This window comes from Sitophilus oryzae, unplaced genomic scaffold (genome assembly GCF_002938485.1).
Source record: "Sitophilus oryzae breed Bouriz unplaced genomic scaffold, Soryzae_2.0 scaffold_1111_pilon_pilon, whole genome shotgun sequence".
NCBI classification, from domain to species: Eukaryota; Metazoa; Arthropoda; class Insecta; order Coleoptera; family Curculionidae; genus Sitophilus; species Sitophilus oryzae.
In genome coordinates this window covers 1653866-1678490 of record NW_022145740.1, presented here as the reverse complement: position 1 = coordinate 1678490, position 24625 = coordinate 1653866, and the positions used below count along the sequence as shown (strand labels likewise).

Here is a 24625-nt window from a genome sequence, read left to right as displayed (position 1 = left end):
AAGTCCCAAAACTGAAGATCGTTCGACGTAAGTGCATTGTGTGTCACCTGACAAATTTTAGATCTTCAGTTCAGATCGTACAGTCCTAGAACTGCCGGCGAACTGTATGTGAATGGGCACCTTTAAACCTTGCGACTGATTAGTTAGCCCATTTAATTTGTATTGATACATCACATGAAAACAATGTTAGACAAAAACATTATTGACTAAAACTGTTTTCCTCTTGCTGTGTACGGCCAGGCTAAAAGAGTCCATTTCACTAGTCTGAAAATGTGGCAAAATAAGCGTTCGGCATTTAACGTTTTATGTAAAACTGGTCGGTATTTTTACACACATGAAGAAGGAAATTAAAGATAAAGGATTATACTATATCCGTATTGTAGCACTTCACAACTTCTCAATTTTTGAGATTTTAATGGTCAAATTTCAACAGAATATTCCTTATGTTTGGACTAAATTTTCTCGAAAATAAAGATATAATTTAAAATTCCGTTACAATACGGAAATAGATTGAAGTTTTGTGATTACAGTGATACATAATTTATATGGTTTTGTAACAAATTGCTCGTTATTTTATGGCAAATGCTGAAGCTCTGCAAACCTTAATCAACCCTTAATCAAAACAAATGTGTTTGGAATTTTGGGTGTGGCGTAACACGACAGAATCGGGCTAAGCCTTAGGCAGATTTCTGTAATATAATATATATTTCCTTCGGCCACAGACCCGCTTTGCCAGACCCCTGAGAGCGACCCGAACAGTACAGCGTAATAGACTCTTAAACATGTTTCTGTGTTCACTCTAACTGATCCGAACTCGTTGAAGGAAATATTAAACGGGGACAAGACACTCGAAGACAGATCGTGCGCCTCGACTATTGTTATACTTGTTTCGAGTTATTATAGATTTGAACCCGGGTCAAGTACTCTCGGGGCGGCGTGCATTTTTCTGCTCTTTTTCTGTGCCTGGCGGGCCCGTCATCGTCGTCTCTTGCCGCCTGGATACGGCCCTGGCGATACCATCGAACCCAGGGGCGCAGCGACGGGAAGGGATTAGGTATTCTATTTTTATCCAGAAAAAACTGAAGTGTACGTCTGTTCTTTTAATCTTTGACTTGTATTGACAGTCTATTTTATTATATTACTAGCGTATACCCGTGACTTCGTTCGCGTGAGAAAAAAACAATATGGCGATATTATTATATAACTTGGTAATATTTGAGGGGTAGACCCATTTCGTTGGAATTGGACTTTCGAAAAAGTTTGCCAAAAAATAAGCTTTTTACGTCAAGCAGTTTAAGCAGAATCGAGGTTAATCAATTACCCAACTTTTTGGAACACCCTGTATGATTTTTTTTTTAATTTTAAAATATGTAAAAAAACATAATAAATTATGCGTGTCCAAGCATTTTCCTGAAAGACTAACCGTTTTTTAAATATCAAATATTGTAATATTTAAGGGGCGTTTTCACCCTCTTGGAATTTGAAATTCGAGAAACCCCTCCTTATCGAACTTCTACACCCCACAGTCAATCCGTTTGCCAAAAATCAGCTTTAAACGTCAAGCAGTTTAAGCAGAATCGTGATTACTCAATGGTCATATTTTGTGAAACACCCTGTAGGTATAAATTTTTAAAAAATCTTATAATATATAAAACAACAAAATAAAATATACGTATTTAAGAGTTTTTCCGAAAAACTCACCGGTTTTTAAATAAAAAATATTCTAATACCCAAGTAGCATTTGGACGTTATCTAACGTCGGGTATACGTCGCGTTCAATAAACCCGACGTCGGGTACCAACGTCGGTTCGACCGCCTGACGACCCTTATTTGCACTTAAATGGGGAATACAGATTCGGGTCGCCTCGACGTCGGTATCTGACCTAATAGGGAATGTAATTGTACCAGTTACCAACGTCATATTACGTTGGATTTTAGTTACTTAAAATTCGTCGCTAATCACTTACGTTACGTTTGGTTTCATATTCGCTACCAAGAATACATAAAAACCTAACCAAACTACCTAATTACAAATGGATTCATAATCACTCCTCGAATATAACTGCCTATTTAATTTCATATTATAATAATTCTGAATCATTAATCCAGACATCAGTTTTGTCAACGGAAGTCACTTTCTTGATATATCTGATTAAAATACTCCGGAAAACAACGAGCGCCTTCAAAATAAGGTAGATTTATGAAATAAAAATATCTATAAAAATTAACTCGCAAAATATTTTTTAATTTTCTAGCTGGTTTAATCATAAAACTGTACTGTGGTCCCCCCAAACTCAACCTTATCAATATTATTCTACTAGAAATCGAAATGTGAATATAAATTTTAAAACAAAAACGATTTTAAAATGGCTGACAATCGGATACGTGTTAAGAATGGCGGATTTCTGTGTCCGACTTAATATGAACTACCAATATACCAATTCCGACCGGGTCTCCAACATTAATCGTCTCACACGACCGAAGTCATCAAACCGGACGACCGGCAATCGTATTATGATGTATATAATTCCAACGTACGCCACGTAACCTTACTTTGCGTTTTGCGTATCAGTGATTTGTGGATTTGTGCAACTATATTAGTCTTTGTTTTCTCGTTAAAAAAATGGGCAGCCACTTTTTTAAGCCTAACCTCACATGTCGGAGGAGGATGGGGTCTGCTGGTATCCTAAGCTAAAAAATGAAATTAAGATGCACCAGTGTAATGCAGCATCTCTTCCGGATAAAAAGCATTTACGGGTGGAGGCAAGACATCACTACTACTATTATTATTTTGCAAAAGCCTCGACCTCTTTCTGTAAAATGTAGATGAATGTCTAAATGCCTTTTTAGTGTTTTTTTAGGCATAATAAAAAATTTAAGTTTGTTTACAAAAACTTTTTATTAGGTTATGTTCATGATGTTCATTCATATGCAAATGCTACTTAATGGGTAGTATTTACGGACATAAATAGAGATACGTAAATTAGGTTATAAATATGACCATAAAATACAACAAAATATAATTGGACGTTAGTTTAGGGATTATCAGTGAGACGTATCCTATTCGGACAACGGGTAGACGTCGGGCTAGTTCAAGTATATGTACGTCGTGCAAGCCAACGTGGGAACTACGTTGGGAAATTAATAAAAATGGTACGTTGTTATTTTGTACGTCGACAGATCGTTGGATTTACCGACTCGGATCCAACGACGTCGCTTTTAATAGGAAAGCGACGTCACAGGTCGTATAACGAGCACCCGACCTAAATTTGCACAAAGTCTGACGTCGCTTCGGGTTAGATTTAGTTCGAAGTCAGATAGATGCTACTTGGGTATTTGAGGGGTGGTTTCACCCCCTTAGAATTCGAGTTTCGAAAAATCCCTTTTTATCGAACCTCTACACCCTAAAGTCAATACGTTTTCCAAAAATCAGCTTTTTACGTCAAGCGCTTTAAGCAGGATCCTGATTAATCAATGACCAGATTTTTTAACAACACCCTGTATACATTTTTTAAAAATCTTAAAATATGTAAAGAAACAAAATAAAATAAACGTATTTAAGCGTTTTTTCGGAAACTTGACCGTTTTTTTAAATAAAAAATATTGTAATATTTGGAACTGAAATTTCGAAAAATCCTTTCTTATCGAACCTCCACACCCTAGAATCAACCTGTATGCCAAAATTGAGCTTCTTACATTGAATGGGTTGAGCAGGATCGTGATTAATCAGTGACTCAGTCAATGATTTTATATGTTAGTACAGATAAAACAATATACAATTTAAATTTGAATTTCGTTTCTCTTGCTGATGTTTACGAAACGATTGTATTCTTTAGCCTTCCATCCAGTTACGCCACTGAGCGTCTTGTAATCGTTAAATTTTATCTGCGGTCGTGTTATCCGTTCGTGTTACGGATAATCTGTTTTATTCGAGCCTGGGGCAATTATTACCAGAAATCCTTTTCGTTAGATTCTTGCGCAGATCGCTTCAAACGGATCGATTTTAATAATTTCACGATTCGTACGCGAGGCTAAATCGATACGATCGCCAATTGTAAAGTAAATAAATGAATGTCAGACAGAAAGTTCAGTTATTATGCTGCGACATTTCGGTAATAGACAGCGAAATAAAATGCCATCGAAAATGTAAAATGCGAAAAAATTCCAAGACTATAACAATGCAGTTTTTTCGCTAAATATAGTTGTAAAATATAACGTAAAAAGAAGTCAAGTTATTCTAGTTAGTGTCTATGAAAGCACCTATTCAACACCTTCATGATAAATTGTTATCCAATCAATTGCTTATCATTAGTCCAGGAGGCAATGAAGATTTTCGGTACTTAATTTCCCAGTCAGCAAACACTAACAGAACTATTCGGTATATTATTCTAAGCAAATTTTATATACAGGGTGGTCCGAACTGTATTCCGGAAACTTCGGTAGCATATTCCGCAGATAAAAATAAGTAAAAAAGTTCGTATAAATGTGTGTCCTAAAATGCTTAGTTACGGAGCTACAGGGTGTAGAAGTTTCATTTTTATTTCGATTTCTTTCAAATAATTTTTCAAGTAACGTCAATATTTGGATGAAAATTGGTATCTGAGAGTTTATTGAAATGAGAAATTTGATTTTGATGTCAATATGACTCGTACTTGTAGAGGGCGTCACCTACATATTTTTTAACTGGTTTAAAGAGTAATAACTTTTTGTCCGTACCTGTATAAAACTACTGAGTAAAAAAATATACATTTACAACGTTTTTTTAAGTAGAAAAGGTGTCTTGGTAAAAATCGTTACAAGTAATTTTTCTCGAGATATTTGGAATCCAAATTATTGTCGTCATTGACATTAATACGGACATGTTGTCAAATTTTACAATATACAAGTATTCAATATCTACTAATAGTAAAAAAAATGTTTTTAAAGTCATGTAAACTATATCATTTTTAAAATACAAACCAAAAATACGAGGAATAATTTATTATGTTTTCCATGTCTGTATTCTACAACATATTTATTAATCAAAAGTGTCTAACTAGCGTGACGTCATAAATTTCGCTTTGAGGCTGTTCTATTAGAGACGGCATTGGTCTGATTTTTAGAAATGTCAAAAGCTGATGACATTTTACTTTTGACAATTATGACATTTCGTGTTGATTTTTGCAAGAAGATGAAGAACTGTCACTTGTTTTATTATTTTCCTTTTCTATTTCACGAATGTAAAAAGAGTTACCTATCTGATTCGTTCAGGCACTCAATTTAAAGAATAACAGTAACTTTTTTGAGAGAGGGATTATATATTTGCCATGTTGGTAAAAAATAACGATAATTGGAAATGGTTAAATAAGCTGAGAATGATGATAAGCGACTCATGTCGACAAATCGTTGACCCTCGATGAAAAGTTAAAACTTCGATGTTTATTCGTATGGCCCGACGACCGAAATTCCTAATGGTCAAAACGGCGTAAGTACCTACGTTTCGATAGTACCGTCCGAATACCAACCGTCTCCATCCGTCTCTTTCACTCGTCCTTTCTTCATTCTTCTTCATCTTTTCTATTGCGAAAGTTTCGTTCTGGTCTACCGTTATAAGCAGCGATGCATCGCTTACAAGATAAACATCGAGGATTGGTAGAAAAATCTCTTCATTGGCCATGATTGGAGAGATTTTAGCTATTTTGGCCTGATTGTAAAGCGAAGGAATTTAAGTCTAAAAATTCGGCCATTTAAAAAAATTAAAAACAGTGAAACTTCTCTATCTGGAACTTTTTTTACTCGAATATTTTTTTAGAAGTAGTTTGGATTTTCTAATTTGCTTTGAATAAGAAGACTAAGGAAGGAGCATATCAAAATTCTTAGGTCCACCGCGATGGGCCTCAAATATGGCCTACTTAAATTCCGGTTTATCAGTACCGTTCTAATTTTATTTAAAAAATGTAAAACTATGATGTAGGGTAGACGTGGGGTAGACTCAATAATTTGTTAGTTTATTTTACTTTGTGAATAAATATTGGTAGTTATTAAAATTGTTATAAAAATATAAAATTCTAATAAAAATAGATAAGTTATAATAATTATTTATAACCATAAACATCCGATACGCTGCTGAAGCAGGTAAGTCAAATTGACGTATCTAAATTCTTTGACATCTAATCTTTGTCAAGTAGTAAATAAAAGCAAAAATGCAAGAAAAAATACATAATTAGTTAATTTAAGTGAATTTTATAAATGATCGGTTTACTACACGTATGTATATTATATAGTCACTTACTAGCGAAAAATTGTTCCATTATTTCACTCGATTTTTGCCGAGATCTACCGCACGCTACACAACCAACTACTTTAGAGTCTTTTCGATAAATCGCGATAGTGTCACTGTTAATTTAAGTTTTGCCACAATTTCCATCTAGATTTACTACCTTTATACAACTATCAGTAGTAGAATAAATAATAAATAACATAAAATAAGCCCCGTAAAGACTGGCAAATCCACAAATTTTCAAATAAAATTCAAATGTCTCAAATGAATCGTCAAACAGAACTGTCAAAGATCCCCACCCTAGAGTCCTTTTTCCGCCCACCATGCATAAATACATGGATAGCAATTATGCTCCTTCCTTAGTCTTCTTATTCAAAGCTAATTTGATTTAAAGTGACACTTCGCATAATCCTATGACGTTTCGAAAGATTGTTTCATTTAGCAACTATACGGATAAAATGAATGATTCGCTACTATAGTTCATATCAAAACAAACTTCAAACTTTTAGACATGCAGTACCGCAAAAAGTTAAATACAAAAGTTATAGGATTTTTAAATATCTATTAACGAGTAATAAATTTAAGTATACAGGGTCGTTCAAAAAGTCGTGGCACATCAAAGTTTCATTTTTTTTAAGTAGAACCCCCTGTATATTATTACATATTTCAATTATTCCTTCAATTTTAAACAAAAATCGAAATACACACAATAAACTTCAAACCAACCGTTTCCGAGATATTGACTTTTGAAAATATCACTTAAACAATTCGATTTAATTAATGTTGATGTGTTTGGTTTGATTTAATAGTGCCGAAACTGTGATATTGTCGTAATGGGTTTTTAAATTCCTATTAGCTACTAGTAAATTTAAGTATACAGGGTCGGTCATAAAGTTGTGTCACATCAAACTTTATTGTTTTTTTAATGAAACCCCCTGTATATTATTGCATATTTCAATTCATCCTTCAATTTTAAGCATTAATCGTAATACACAATGTACATAAATTGTAGTGATGGGTTATTATTTAACTATCTGTTATTTTATAACAATTATTTAGAAATAACATAACGCAACCGTTACTACTTCTAAAAAATAACAGATATAAAATAACGACACGTAGAGATCGGCCGCTCGTGAAACGAAAAACGAACTCGGCGCTCTGCACCGCCACGAAATTCTATGCTGCTCGAAGTAATTCCAAAAAACAACTAGTATGGATGGAAAACATGTTATTTTGTCAACCATCAATACAGGCGACGAGACAACGGACAACGGAGTGGGGAATGCGCTACGGCGAACGTAGCTGCTTCGGTCGACGCCGTCGATGGTCGTATTGGGTTTGCAACAGCTTAAAAATAATAGGATATAGAAGAAGCAGGTTTTTGGAGTGGGAAAGGAACGCTGTTGCATCGGTCGATTGTCGATGGAGGCTCGCAACGGGTTGGAGAATAACGCATCAGTTGTTTTAGCTACGTTGTTTTTTTACCTGCTACGAGCATAACAGAACGGCGTTCGAGATAATCGGAGTGGGAAAGGAACGCTGCTGCATCGGTCGATTGTCGATGGAGGTTCGAAACAGGTTGGAGAATAACGCATCAGTTGTTTTAGATACATTGTTTTTCAACCTGTTACGAGCATTACGAGGTCGAGATATTATGGCGCTGTATGTTTCAGTACGTTATTAAGTTTCAATATTTAGGTGTTTATTTATTCTGAAAAATTTTCAGAATAATATTTTAAGATTTTTTAAAAATGTATACAGGGTGTTTTGAAAAATCTGGTCATTGATTAATCACGATCCTGCTTAAAGCCCTTGACGTAAAAAGCTGATTTTTGGAAAACGGATTGACTTTAGGGTGTAGAGGTTCGTATAAGTTCGAGTGAGATGCACCCTGTACACTGCTACGCAATTCAGGATTTGCGCGGATCGAGGGGCAAGGCGTAGGTAGATCGGAATGTATAGGTATAGACGAGTGGCGGAATTTTGGCTTTTTTATATCCCAATTTGTAAACAGCGCTTATTTGTAAACAACCACCGTTTTTAGAGAGTTATTTTAGATAACAATCGATATTTAGAAATGTTTTGACACCCTGGAAATACTACCACCGAGCATGTCATTGTTGCAACTTGCAACTGCGTTAATACGCCTGGCGGTGACCGCCTCATACTCTTTCAGATATTTAGCAATAAAATAAAGAAACCTGTTATTTTAAGCTGTTTTTTATAAATAACTATAACAGTTTCAACTGTTATCTAAAAATAACAGTTTTGCCCATCACTAATAAATTGAAATTTTAAACGAAAATTTTGTAATTTCCAGACTTGATATTACTCTCATTTTACACATCTATAAATGCTAACTTGGAAACTAATGTCAAATATTGTTAAGTATCACAGTTTCGGCAGATCAAATTGCTTAAGTGATATTTTGCAATATTTGCAATCAAATTGTTTAAGTGATATTTTCAAAAGTCAATAACTTGGAAATGGTTGGTTTGGGGTACATTTTGTATTTCGATTTTTGCTTAGAATTGAAGGAAGAACCGAAATATGCAATAATATACAAGGGGTTCCATTTAAAAAATGCAACTTTGATTTGGCACGACTTCATGACCGACCCTGTATATTTAAACTGTTTACCCGCTAATAGATATTTATAAACCCTATAACTTTTATATTTAACTTTTTGCGGTACCTCGTCTATTTTAATAACCTCGTCCCAATAATCCACCGTTTCCATTTATATCAGCGACCCTGTATAAGCAACAAACATACAGAGTGTTCGTCCACTACCGGCCTACGAGACAATCGGTCCTATTTCTCCTCGTGCAGCGTTTGTGTCGCGCAATTTTATGCATTATTTCGCTAATAGCTTCGGCAGGCCTTATTGCAGTAAATCAGTTTGATTTATCGCCTTGTTCCCTGCGAGATTTTTATTGCTCTCGGACAAATTGAAAAAGTCCCGCGCGACCACGAACGACCGTCCCGTCTGTCCCGTGTCTCTTCGTCAACCGCGTGACGTTTGTTGTGTGTTATTGGACAGTCCGTTCCACGAAATTGCTTAATATGGCTCGCTGAAAACCAACAAAAAAGCAGAAGTCTTTCTATATAACACATGAAATTATACATATAGTAATCGCAAAACATTTTCCGATGCACGTCATCAATCATATCGACATTGACACTAAAGTCTATAAACCTGACTAAATGAAACTTTGGCAAAAATCTGTAAATTTGTTGTATAATTTAATATACCGAGCAGCTCTTCATTTTACTTTATAGAGCAAATGATTGTAACAGATATTTTATTTAGATTAAAGCTGCAAAAGCAAGGTTGTCGTTTATTATTTAACAATTATCCTAATGTCAGTCATTATTTTGTATAGTATCGTGTTGAATCTTTGTGAGTAATTCTCGTTTTTTTTGCCTACTTTCATAGTCTTTTTTTAAAAATTGCACTTTTAAGCACAAACAGTTCTTTTAAGAACTAAATTTTCGAGTTTTTCTATTGCATTTCTAGGAATTGTGTGTTGAAAATATGCCGATGCATTTAAACAGTCGAAGCAAAGAGCTTGTAGCTTTCGTGATAAACTATTTTGAATGAGAACGTGACAATAAAGGACCTTTATTACCCTTGACTGCAGTCAGAGAAGTAAGTTTGATTGATAAGCACATTACACCACTTTCAAAGTTATTTCTACGTCAGTTTTTATTAAATTCTGTGATTATTAGTTTATGCATTAATAGCACCCTCTTTCTTGTTATTACCACTTATGGCGTTGTAAGATGTACAGGGTGAGTCAACGATAGAGTAAAGTCCATTATCTCATTTGTTTCAAGGTTCACAAAAAAATGTTTAATATAAAAGATATAGGGATGGTTTAGATACACATTTTAAAATTATTATAGAGTATACAAGGTGCTTCAAAAAAGTATGGCGGCTATAACATATGTTTTTTTAAATGCAACACCCTATTTTTTATTTTTTTTAGATTCTGCTTAAAATTCCATCTGGAAGAGTTTTGTAAAATCTATCAGAAAAAATGATAATATATAAGGTGTACCATTTAAAAAAATTAAAATTTCTTGATTTTAAGTAATTGAAATTCATAAATATATTTTGAACACCCTATAACATCTAACTAAAATATCTTTACATAGGTATTTTTCTATATCTATAAAATTCTCAAACCAAATGTTAGTTGTTCAACTTCAGAATCAATGCCATCAATGACAATTTTTTATCACACTTCAATCTAACATTTGTTTAAACAAATTTAAATATAACAAAAACTATTAATTTTAGGTATACAACATTATATATAAAAAAGTTATGAAATTTTACGCAGAATCTAAAAATGAAATAAAAAATAGGGTATTGCATTTAAAAAAACAAATGTTATATTCCCCACACTTTTTTTAGCACCCTGTATACTGTATAATAATTTTAAAATGTGTATCTTAACCATTTCTACAACTTTTATATTTAATATTTTCTTGTAAACCTCGAAACAAATGAGATAATAGACTTTACTCTATCGTTGACTCACCCTGTACATCAATAAATAACCCATAATAACGCTTCGAATAATCTTCATAATGGACTAGTTTATGCCAATATGTAATAGTAAAATAAGCTATAAAAGAAATAAATCAATTAATTACTAAAATATTAGATATTAAATTAAAAATAAAACGTAAAAATCTTTAAAAAATGATATAATAAATATATTGTTTGTCACTTTTAAATTATGATTCGTCTCATAAATCCATCACAATCTGGCAGCGCTGTCGCCATCGCTTGTTACTCAAAGTTGGACGTGCATCGGAAATTGTTTTGCGATTACCATATAAAAAACTCATTAATAGATTGATAATGTACAACCAGGGAGAGCAAATTAATAGTAGATGACTTAAAATTCACAGTTAGAAATGAATGGAATCACCATTATATCCATCTCATCCTGAACTTATCTCATCCCAAACGCACCAAACTGGTCCTAACTAGGTCGGTCCCATCGGTAAGGATCGTAAAAGTCCCGAAACAACACGCTGCTTAATTTTTATTTCCCACTTTACACAGGAAAAGTATCGACTCCTCCGAATTCCTCCGCATCCAAATCCTTATCAGCTCGGTAAAAAATCGCCCAATAAAATTCCGCCGCAATTTTTATTGGCCCATTAAATCTATCTCTTCCCCCTTCTTTATTGGCTTATAATATTCGATTTAAATATTTTGTTTAAGGCCGTTTTTATTGTTATTGGTCAATAAAAAAAGTAGTGGACGGATAAAGGAACGTCGCGGTGTGGTCAACCACCTTTACGTTTCGGTTTTATTTGCCTTTTTATGTTTTCCTAATGATATAAAGATAACACAATTCATCTAAAAATACAAGTACAAGCATACACTGGCCGCCATGAAAAGTGGACCGGTTAAAATTTTCATTTATTTTGAAGTTCAAATTATTTAGTTCTAGTGGACCGATTTTGATGATTTTTTAAGCAGTTTGTAGCTAAATTATTTGACTTTTTAACCTCTTTTCAAATTCTACTTTCTTAAAAAAGTCCTATGAGTATTTCCTACTTGCACTGAATCGAGTAAAGAAAATCTACAAAATAAAATAGTTATATTTTGTTTGGTTTGGTTTGGTTTGGTTAGTTATATTTTATAAAAAATAGTTATATTTTGTAAAAATTGCTGCGTTAATCCATAAACAATTTGGCTTAACGGACAAAAAAAATGTTTAGTGCCTCTTTAGTGCCTCGGGAAGTATAACTCTTAAGCAGAAAAATGGCAGAACACTTTTTTTCAACAGATATATCTATAAAAACCGTTGACGTTCTGTTAAAATTTAAAATGTCATTATATCAAAAGTTAAACTATGGTTAAACTCAAAAATTAACAATTACCACCTGATAACTTCCTTTTTATATAAAATATAAAAAATTGTGGAAGGTATCATATAAGATTTGAAGCTGAAACTTAACCTTCAATAATTTTCAAACCAGTCGATTAAATGAAAAATCATATCAGACGGTGTCATCAAAATTATATCAAAAATTATTATTTTTTATAGTTGTAGATCCTGCTTTTGGTATAACAGGACAAAGACGGACTGTTCTTATTTACACCATTAAACGAGGTTAACGGCTAGGGTCGTCGGGGTCAATTTGCTCCAAGACCTCGGGCACTTTCCAATAGATACTAAATAATATCCGCAACGGGGCTTTCGCAGCTTGTTAGGAGACCGGCGAGGGGACAAAGGGGGCCGAGGGGGCCACGGGTGGCGAGGTCCTGGGACAGTCCCTCGAGCGCGGCGTCGACTTTGATTTTTTCCGATTAGAAATATTCAAACGTGAAAACGAGATGATTATTTATGGGTTTCGCGTTATTCTGGTACCGAGTTATACAGGGTGTCCAGAATATTTCGTGGGCATAGAACTATTACGTATTTTTGGGATCAAAAAAAGTTGATTGGGCACAATTTACCTCGATACAAAAGTGCTTCGTTTGTCCAAAATTGTTTCCCGGTGTTAATTAAAGGGGAAATAGAAAATGATGATGATACACCTCTTAAAATTAATATTAAAAGCTCAAACTTTTCCAGTTTTTTTTTCATCATCCTGAACGATATTTTCACGGTAACTAAAAAGATTTTTTTTGGTGCGTCCTAATAAATACATAATAAATATAAGAATCTTGTATATAAATGTGTATACATAATATACATAATAAATATATATCTATCTTGATACTGTATATCACGGTATCAAGATAGTGATAGTATTTGGATTCGTCGTGTGTGTGTGTCGTCTCATAAAAATTGTAGTAAAGCTTAATACGGGTACTAAATCCGCTGAAGTTTTCATATACAAATTTCAAATCTATGACAAATCTTTCGTGGTATAAATAGACTTAATATAAGAATGGTATATTATAGTTGTTAGTTATCCTCATTATTTACATTGTAACTACAACAAAAGGCACCCTTTATTTCTTGAAGCACATAGTTCAAATCCTTTCTTTATATTTCAGACCATTATTGTAAATCACCTCAACTAGTCAAGAGATATATCACTAGCAGTATTTACGTCTTCTACATTACAATAGCAGCACATATTAAAGAGATTTTTATTGAGTAATAAATAACTTTATAACTATGTACTACCTCGTTGAAGGGTGACAATGTCTTTAAAAGATTCTTAATTCCATCTATATGCTGTAATTACAGAACTTTGAATAAAAAGATTAAGGAAGGAGTATAATGTTATGCGTATATTCATGCAAGGTAGACGGGCAAAGGGTCCTAGGGTGGGGATCCTTAACAGTTTTGTTTGACGATTCATTTGACATATTTGAATTTGATTTGAAATTTTGTGAATTTGTCAGTCTTTACTGAGCTTATTTTATATTATTTATTATTTATTCTACTACTGATATTTGTTTAAAGGTTAGTAAATCTGGAAGGAAATAGTAGCCGAACTTAATTTAACAGTGGCACCTGAGTGACACTATTGGGATTTATCGAAAAAGACTGAAAAATAGTTGGTTGTTTAGTGTGCGGAAGATCTCGGTCAAAAATCGAGAGAAATAATGGAATATTATTTCGCTAGAAAGTGAATATATAATATACAAACGTGTAGTAAACCGATCATTTATGAAATTCACCTAAAATTAACTAATTATATATTTTTTCTTGCATTTATGCTTTTATTTGCTACTAGCCTTGTATATGAATTTTTAAAGTAGCTCAACCTAAAACGTTTATGGATGTAAAGGACCAGATGGCGGGGCGTATTTTACGGTCTTTTACTACAGAAAAATATTTTTTGTTACTATGAATTTTGAAGCGACCAATAAAAACAGAGAAAATAAAAATCGATAATTTTCGGACTGTGCCAATTGGTTACTAATCGACCAGATACTTGTTATCTATTAGATATACTATAAAAGCTGGTAATTATACAATTCGACCATTGTAAATACCCGACAAATTCCGCAAGGCCGACGAGGCCGATGCTTTTCACCGATAAGAAAAAAAAATGTTTGTTTGGATAATTTTCAAGATATTTTTTCTTTCTGAATGCACATTTTTAAAGTATTTTATATTCTTTGTCCGCTTCATCTATTATACTGGTCGCACGTATCGAAGTTCTGTTACTTCTAGTTTTAAAAAATGTTCTTATTTCTTTGTAGTTGTAGTGGTTGTAGTGTAAAATTAGATTAACTTTATTATGTTTAATTATAATGTTTAGTGTAGAATACCAGAAATAGTTTAGTAATGTTTTTATAGTTTATTATTTTGTAGTTAAGTAGTAGGTGAAGGTATAATTTGGTTATTTTTTCTTTTTGTTTGATTAATTAGTAAGTTTGTTAATTTTTTCAGTGTAGAATAGAAGAAGTAGTTGTGTAGTATTTTTATTAGAGATTATATTAGTTTATTTTGTAGATGAGTAGTAGGTGACGGTATTTGAGTATTTTTTCTTTTTATTTTTCTTCTAATTGTAGTAATTCTATTAAGTATTGTGATAGATACACTATATCTTCCTTCAACTTCGTTGAAAAGTGCGTTATCATATAATTTTGGTTTTCTGGTAGTAGAATATACGAAAAAAAAATCTGATCAAATATATTTTAAATTAAATTAATCGAGTCTTATTAATCAAATTAATCTAGTCAAATAATAATAATAGTTAGTTTCTAAATACTATACAGGGTGAGTTTCCTACGATGTTCTCTATGGGTATCTCGGAAACTACTGGAGATAGAGAGTCGATTAAATGGGGAAACAATTGCAGTTTTGTGGGGTCATAAATATGCGCCTTTCGGATTTTTCGGAGAAGTTTAAGGCTTACTAGATATTTCGAAAAAAAAACAAATTTTGGCCATTTTAAAACTTGTGTCTAATTCCATTATAATCTACCGTATGATCGAATAAAAACGGCGTCAACGATGGCTATGAAATGAAGATCGCTATCATTTTATATGTAAAATTATATGGGAAATATCATCGATCGTCATTTCATAGCCATCGCTGGCGCCGTTTTTATTCGATCATACGGTATTTTAGACAAAAAGTTTTCAGATAAAAGTTGTAGATAATCACATACCTAATGAGTTTGTGTTTTCTGTTTTTTTTTCTAAAGCCTGTCATTTTTGACATATGACACAAACATTATGTTTTTTTAAATGGAAACCATAGTTGACCATGACTTCATAAAAAGCGCAATTTTTTAGTTTTTCAGCGATACAGGTATAATATTTTTTTTTCGAAAAATTACAAGTTATAGCCAATTCTTTTCTTTCTTGGCTAATTTCCATACCAATAATACCATGCCAATTAGTTGGCATCAAAAATGTAAAAAGTTTTATGTTTTCAAAAAAAACTATCGTAAAATTCGTAAAGCACTCAATTTAGAATAAAATAATCTAAGAATGAAATGATTCTTTTATACACCTGCAGTAAATCAAATTAAAATAGGTATGTAATTTTTTTTAATATTAATTAACAGCAATTAGCATTATCATAAATCATTATAAATAATGTACCAACATATCGAAATAATAATTTCTTTGTTAATACGGTTTAGAATTCTTAAAATAACAGGCAAAAATAATCCACAATTTACAATAAAATAAAAGTTTCGTTTAAATTTCTTAATAAGCTGATCACTATTAAAGTTCGCAGAATCCCGGGTTATATTATTACATTACTCTGAGGAAAATAACGAAAATAATCGATATTTTTGACTCCGCCCCGAAAGGTTCACGATTTGTCCTCCAGTTGGCAGCACACTTTGTCTGGTCGGTTGAGCAACTTTAAGAATATATATACAAGGCTACTAGTCAAAGATTAAATGACTTATGTAAATGACATGATTCAATTTGACTTAACTGCTTCAGTAGCGTATCGGATGTTTGTGTTAATAAATAATTACTGTAACTTATCTATTTTTAATAACAATTTTAATAATTACCAACATTTATTAACAACGTAAAATAAAACAACAAATTATTGAGTCTACCCTACATCATATATTTACACGTTTTGAATAAAATTAGAACGGCACTGATATACCGGAATTTAAGTCGGCCATTCTAGGACCCCTTCGCGGTCAATCTAAGATTTTTATATGCTCCTTTCTTAATCTTTTTATTCAAAGTTACAGAACGTGTATAGTTGCGTGAAACAAAAAACAAGTAATTTACAAAAATTTTAAAAACATTAAAAGATAATTTTATGTAATAACTAGCTTACTTGACTTTCTTCTTCAAAATTTTTACTTATTTAACTCACCATGTATATTTAAATATTTTTCTAGATTTAAATATGCTATTTTCTTTTGAATTTATATTTTATAGCGTCTAGGAAGTCACTTATTTGAGCAAATGAGTTATCAATAATTGCAGAAAATGGCGGAGTTCCAATCATAATTCTTTTAAAAATTAATTCTCTGCATATTTTTTCAGAATTTTTCCGATATTTTAATAGTTTTTCAGCTATTCTGTACAGAGACGAAACAAGGAGAAGGTGCCTACATTAATTTGTGAACCATAGAAACTGAATACAATACCATTTTTAGCTTAAACTTCGATATAAAGCCAAACGGAACATTCTATTTATTCTAATACCTCATCTAAATTACTTCTCTATAGACGTTGCAAAACAACCACGACCAAACGTCGAAGACCAACGCCTCGTTGTGAGGCTAATAGACAAAAATGGCCGACATAATAAACGGAAAATTAATAGGAAACGATAACGCGAGAACGGTCCGTTGCGACGGCCTTTGAATTATTTGTCTTTGCGAGAGGAGATATTTCATTGTCGTGACCCGAGGGTGTCCGGAGGAGCCCTAATGAAAATATCGCTCTAAAATAGGATACAACTCATTAGTCAGGAACTTGTTCCGAAGGCGATGCGAGAACGCTGAAAAAATCCGAATATTGAAATGGCTGGCCGCTAATATATCTACGTTTATTCCATCTCGTTATTTAATATTAAACAATTAAACAGTTAATCTGTTTTAAACGTTAAAACGTTATTTTTTGATATCATTATTATACTGAATAGATTTATATTATTATATTAACACACTCATTTTCGGTCAAATTTAAAGTGTTATATTTTTGTCATTTTTAGTTCTATTTTCATGAGTTTTTTAGCAAGCTGCAAATTTTTAAATTGCTTCCTGTTTTAACATATTTTACAAGGTGTTTCAAACTTTCATCAAAAATACCAACATTTTGTTTTCCCTCGTATAATTAACAGATGGGGAGTTTCATTTTTAATTTAGAAAAAGATACTAAGAAGTCAAATAATCAGGCAACACACTGCTTAAAAAATCATCAAAATCGGTCCATTAAATTAAAATATATTAACCTTTAAAATACATCAAACTTTCAAGGTGCCCATTTTTCGTGCCGCTGAATGTATTTCAAAAACTATACATTTTAGTCATATACTTTTCTAATGAAACAAATCTTAATTTTTTTACTAGAATCCAAAAATCAATTAATATATAGGGTGTTCCATTACAAAAAATATAACTTTTTTTGGGGACACCCTGTAGAACTCTACATAATTTTAGAAAATACTTTAAATTGACTTACATAAGCTCAAAAAATTTCACTTCAATACAAACTTTTGTTCTCCTTGCAAAAACCGCGTCCTATATGACGCGCCACCCTGTATAATTCGATTTCAATCAAAATTTCAATGATTAGAATATAAGCAGAATAGGTATAGCTTACGTATTAGATTCATTTATTTCAATAAATTTACTTAGAAAAAGAATTAGAAAAATCAAAATATTAAGAGAAGGAAATAATTAAGAATTTACTAAAATTAGTAAAATAGAAAATTAAAAGCAACGAAAAAAAATGGGTAAACATTTTAGTATTTTATCTATAAAACACAATACAGAAGGTTTCACAATAATACATTCACAGTAATTGAATTCCGAGGTAAAAGTCTCTGGGCACTCCACTAATATACAGCTTGCTAAAAAATTCATGAAAATAGGGCAACAAATAACAAAAATATAACAGAAATGTTTGACCAAAAAGGTTACTTGTAGCGTTTTTTGCATTTGAGTAGTTACTATATTAATTTTAATTTCTTTACAGGCTCACCACCACTGACAGGCACAGGCACGTTAAGAATTGTAGTCCAAGACGTCAACGATCACAGTCCAGAGTTCAAAAGACAATCGTACTATGCAACGGTTAAAGAAAATTTGCCCGTAGGCACCTGGGTACTTACAGCACTAGCTACAGACAAAGATGTAGGCCTGAACGCTAAAGTCAGATACAGCATCCTGGGAGACAAAATTGACGGTAAATGCTTACTAATTCTTTCCTTCGCCACTATTTCAGCGTTATTTTCCATTAATATTAAGGGACCAGAAACACTGCAATATGTCAAGTCTATTGGGTCTGTAACCTTTCTATGTCGGCACCGAGTCCTGCGCAACTGCACTAGGCGTCTGCAGGTCTTTAATAGGATGGGACCGTAGTTTCTCCGATTCTAATCTTCCGTTCCCAAATAGAAAGAGTTACTTGTGATCCAGAGCCTCGCAGCTACATATTACTTGGTCTACTGTTTCAGGATTTTTATCGCAGAGTCTGCAGCAAAGACTTTCTTGATACAGGTTGAGCTTGTTCTGATAGCACTTGACAGTCATACACTGAAAAAAAGGATCTCTCAGTCGAAATGAATATGACTTTGACCCAAAAGATTGGCGCTTTTCAATAGGGCCAAGAACGACGTTTCTTTGCCCAAAGCATTAACTATCTTTTCATAAGCTTTAAAAAATTACTTTAGAGAATAGAAGAATCTATCTGTCCAAAGTATTTCACTCTTGACCCAAAATGAATACGCAAAGAAGTTCTTGCTACAAGAACAATAGTCTCTTTGATTCATGCAAAAATTCTTGATTGAAAAGGGACATTTCTTGATTAAAGAGACACTTTTCTTAAACAAATAGCGAATACTATTGACTCAACTAAAATTTATTTTGATCTAAGAGAAGTCTATACATCATATACATAGGCATATTACGAGGTATATTATTTTCTGATAAATTTAGGTTTTCATGGTCTGTAGTAAGTAAAGTGATTTTATTTTCCTCGATAGTAGTTATTTCACAGCTTGGTATTTTTTGGGGTGGTTCACCACTCTACAAATTACAAAGAAATGTTACATCACGATTAATCAAAGTAAAGCAAATAAGTTATTAAAATTATAAGCTTTGGTCACATTTTGAATTTTTTAATACGACGACTTGAAATTCTAAAATTTTTGTAATTATTTGCATAAAAAAATCGATACCTATATTCTTATTCTATCTATAGTCACACATGAATTATCTAAACAGGTGCATTAGGTAACTGTCTCTTACCTTCAAATATAGCAAATAAATGCTCTATAATTTCTATTTTTTCAGAAACTCCTTTAAAGAATCCATATATCCTAAAATTTGTCCATAAAAAATGACAAATGCATGTTAATACCAATCACTAATTTGTTATACGATATGCGTTTAAAAAGCAAATTATGCAAAATTCCAAGTGGAAAATTCCAAGCAACAAAACCCGTGCGTACTATGATGTGCGACCTATGAAATGCGACGTACGACTGATCGGACTGCCGACTGATTGTATATACCGTCCTTCGTCATCGTCTTTGCGTGTCGTTATTATTTTTCATCAAAAGAGTATTTAGCTATTGGAAAAATGACCATGTTTCTTAAATGAAGTACTTTCTAGCGTATTTTTCTTATTATCTCAAAACAAAGTAACTTGCACTTGGTTGAATGAAAATAGATTCAAGAGAAATTTTCGAATTTTTCAAGAGAACCAGTTTTCTTGACTTAAGAGAGTTTTTCTTCAGGCAAAATATTTTCTTTTACGCTAAAATAAATTCTCTTGCCACTAATTTTTTTTTTTTTCAAGAACGATGACGACTTTAGTTCAAGTCTATCTTTTTTATCAGTGTATGGCCTGCCAAGAGACATGTTGTAGAGGCATGTTATTCTATTTGTAGTCTTAGAACTAGGTCCTTGCTATGCCTGTCTCTTTCTCCAGTGGACTATCTGCTTTTCCCGTATCCAGAGTTTTACTGCACTATGGGTTTTACATCTGCCTACTTCCAATACTGGCTCTGGATTAAGATGGGATTCCAATGATCCTTGCCTTGCTAGTTGGATATTCCGCATCATATTTTTATTTATTTTAGTATCATAAAAGTAAATTACTTTTAACATCAATAATATAAAATGGCTACTTGTACTTTTTTGTATATATGAAAATGATACTTTGTAACTAATTGTTTTGATATGTGTTTAGGTTTTATAGTTGACCAGAACACTGGAGTTATCACCACCAACGAGATATTGGACAGGGAAGAAACAGACTCGTACTTCTTAACTCTGATAGCTCAGGATTGTTCTGCTACTGAACCTCGAGCCACAGCTGTCAATCTAACCATCACTGTCCTTGACGAAAATGACAATTCGCCTATATTTTCCATGCCTAGATACGAGGTGAGATATTTAGTTCACATATCAGTACAATTAATATACAGGGTGGGTCTTAAATAAGTTCAAATATTTTCAGGGCTGGTAGATCTCGATCAAAGAAACATACCTTATCTTATATTACTCTTTTTAAAATAAGTCCAAAATACCCGAGATATTTTACTTTAAAAATTTAAAAAAAATTGATTTATCACTTAATTTTTGAAAACCACTGGATCTATTCTAGGGTTTCTTTCTTCTAAATTTAATTTAAACTTATAATTTTATTAATAGAACCTTAAAAAGATATCATTGAGAAATAAATCTGTTTCAGATATATATTTCTGATCATACCAAGGCATCAGAATTTGTTTTCGGAGCTCAAGCTACCGATTCCGACTCAGGACTGAACAGCAAAATTACTTACATCCTCACAGGAGAACACGCCTATAATTTCACCATTGATCAAGACACAGGAGTGATCAGGGCACTCTACGACCTACAGAGATCATCCACCAAGGTTTTTAACTTGGAAATTGAAGCCAAAGATGGTGGAAGTCCTTCGCGAACAGCAAGCACAGAATTAAAAGTATATTTTCAAAGGAAAAACATATCAAACTTATGATATTAACATGATTTTTTTTTGTAGGTATATTTGAAATCGGATGATTTGTTTCCAAGATGGAACACTCCGGGAAAGACACACTTTATATTGCCGGAAAATGTGGAGGATGGTAAAGTATTTGCCAGGTTGAAGGCCAGCTCACCTAAGAAGGGACCAAGCGGTGATGTAAAATATTCCATAGCAGGTTTGTATTGTCTATCTAAGTGAAAAGTTGTTTTTTTGAAATTATTTTGTATTATTTGAAATTTGTGTTTAGTGTTGATAATTCAGGAAATTATGGCATCAGGTGGAAGAAATCAGCAGATGAGGACTACGTTCAAATTTAGTTTTAGTTTTTTTTTAGTTTTTAAAAAAGATGCCATTTTATTTCTTAAAAATATTATCTGTTAATTTAGGGTCAGTTACGATGTTAAATTTCTGACTATGGTCAGAAATTTAAACCTTAAGTACCTCTACCAAATAAATAGAATAGCTAAGATCAATAAGCTTTTTTTCCTAAGAAAAAATGTTATTTGCAGGAGGTAATGTTGGCGATTCGCTCAAAATCGATAAAAACTCCGGAGAAATCCAGGTTTCCGGCAAGGGTCTGGATTACGAAACGGCAAAAACGTACGAAGTGTGGATTGAGGCGCAAGACAGCGACATTCCACCGTTGCGCAGTGTCTTAAGACTAACCATTAACGTTACGGACTACAACGACAATCCTCCAGTAATGAAAAATCAACTCTACAACGCTTCGGTAAGTTAAAATATATTCTGTCTTCATCTTCTTCTTGAAGACCGGTCCGCTATCCGGAAAAGCTGAGTGGACGTCTTTTCGATCGGGGATCTGAGGTTCGCGAACCAGGACATTCTTCTGCGTCCTGAACGTCGTTTTCCCTGTATCTTCCCTTGGAGGAGGCACTGGAGCAGCTCATACCCTTGGGTCCTCATCACGTAGCCTAGATATTGCAGCTTACGACATTTGACGGTATTGACAAGCTCTGGGGTTATTTTTTTCGTCTCGGGACCTCGCTGTTTGTGACCTTGTCCGTCCAAGGTATTTTCAGGATTCTCTCGTACGGCCAAGAGTTCAAAGGCTTGAAGTTTCTATACCGTTGATGAATGAAATGAAACATCCGATTGTATCCAAGAATAATAACGAGATAAGTGAACCTAGATAGGGTTTTTAATTTTTTGCCGACCATACCAACAGGTATGGTAGGCTATTAAGATCGACAAAAAAAAGTTTTTTTAATTTCACTCTAAATGAGGAAACTTATTTGGGTCATAAATGACCTAAATACAAAATATTTTCATGGTGTCTGTCTGTCCGTCTGTAACATGATAACTCAAAAACCGCTAAACCGATTTTAACCAAATTTGGCACAAAAATACTGTGGCACCCGAGAATCTGGCCATTAGTTTTTGGTGGGGGTGGGGGGTTGGTAAGGGGGTATGGGAGGGGGTTAAAAATGTTAAAAAATCGTAACTCCAAAATTACAGTAGCTAGCGAAACGCGGTTTTCAATTTAAGATTAGGAATAATATTTGCAACAAAATTTGTAATAACATCAAAATCAGTCAAAGTCGCAGTTTTTGAGATAAAAAAAATTGGAAAAATTCCTTTACTTTGTAACTAAAAGAACTGCCTACCAACTTTTTATTAACATATTTTAGAATGGGCTGCTATACGTGCCTCCCGGCGCCATTTTTTTTATTGCTCAATACTACATTGAGTATTGTTATATATTCTTGGTACGTCATCCACTGGAAGTTGGAACAACACATCCCGTTTTTCAGTACACTCTTGCTTATTCCTCCTTCTTTAAAGATTATGGAAGAAGAAACACCACCCTTGCTTGTAGCACAAGTAACAGCAACCGATCTAGACTCAAAAGAAAATGGCGTCATCACCTACAAACTCTTGGATGATTTTGATGGATCTTTTGAAATAGATTCTAGCAGTGGCGAGATTTATACCCAGGCAAGATTAGACAGAGAAGATATAGCTAACTATGAACTTACCGTCATTGCTGTAGACCAGGTATGAATCAATTATATTTGCAAAAAATTCTTTTAAATAGAAAATAAAAAAATTCTTTAGGGTCAGCCACAACTATCTGGAACAGCCACAGTTCTGGTGACAGTTCTGGATAAAAACGACAACCCTCCACGATTCACCAGGCTTTTTAGTGTGAACGTCACGGAAAATGCCGAAATTGGTTCTTTCGTGATCAGGGTCACTAGCTCTGATCAGGATATCGGTGATAATGCCAAGGCAACTTACAGTTTTACCGAAAATCCTGGAGATAAGTTTAAGATTGATCCAGTAAGCGGAAATGTAACAGTTGTAGGTAAGTTGAAGTTGCATGCATATCGACGCTTTGTTGAAAAAATTAACCTCTGCCTGTTTTGCATTAAGATCTGTTTCTAAGGGGCTTAACTTGTCAGTGGCTAGAACTGTTTATCATGCACTTTTTGAATCGCACCTCAGGTATGCCCTTCCATTCTGGGGTACGTGTTGTGCGGCTCAATTTGACCGCATTTTCGAACTCCAGAAGAGAGCTGTTCGATATTCACTGGGACTAAACAGCAGAACTCATTGCCAGGACTTTTTAAAAAATTAAAAATATTAACTCTTCCTTCCTTATTTATATTTGAATCTGTTTGCCTAATACGTAGGCATGTATCAGCTTCTCAAGAAAGGCCATCTCACACTTATCCACTCAGAAACGCGGAGCAAGATCTTTATCTACCTACCCCACGCTCAGAGTTAGTTAAAAGTTCAATATTATACAACTCGAAAAAAAAGCACAATCACCTGCCATTTGAAATCAAATCCATAATATCATTTTCTTTATTTTTCAAAGCATTGAAATCTTATTTACTAGACGAGGCTTTCTACGCCGTAAATGACTTATATTTTGATAATCGAATTTGATCTTGTAAACACTGGTCTAATATTTGCTATTACTATATTTCGAGGGGTGTCTCACTATTGGAATTACATGTACATTTTCTTGGCAGTCGCTGGCAGTCATTGGCAGTCTTATGGCAGTCGCCTATAATAATTATATGGCAGTCATAGGCAGTCTTCTTCATAGTCATTGGCAGTCGCTTAGCAGTGGAAGAATATTTTGGCAGTACGTGTACATTTTTTACCCGAGTGAAACACCCCTCGCTATGTTTACTATAAACTTACTAAATATTTTGGAATCTTATTTTTATTTTTTTATT

General features: G+C 33.3%; 1 protein-coding gene across 1 annotated transcript in view; it reads left to right on the top strand.

Moving 5' to 3' along the window:
* The window catches only part of LOC115881555 (cadherin-related tumor suppressor), a 136867-nt gene that overhangs the window by 75037 nt on the left and 37205 nt on the right, over positions 1–24625 (top strand). The window contains 7 exon segments of the mRNA XM_030899097.1: positions 18393–18602; positions 20613–20809; positions 21117–21371; positions 21432–21591; positions 21926–22146; positions 23220–23432; positions 23493–23742. Of these exon segments, the coding sequence (XP_030754957.1) occupies positions 18393–18602; positions 20613–20809; positions 21117–21371; positions 21432–21591; positions 21926–22146; positions 23220–23432; positions 23493–23742 (1506 nt within the window).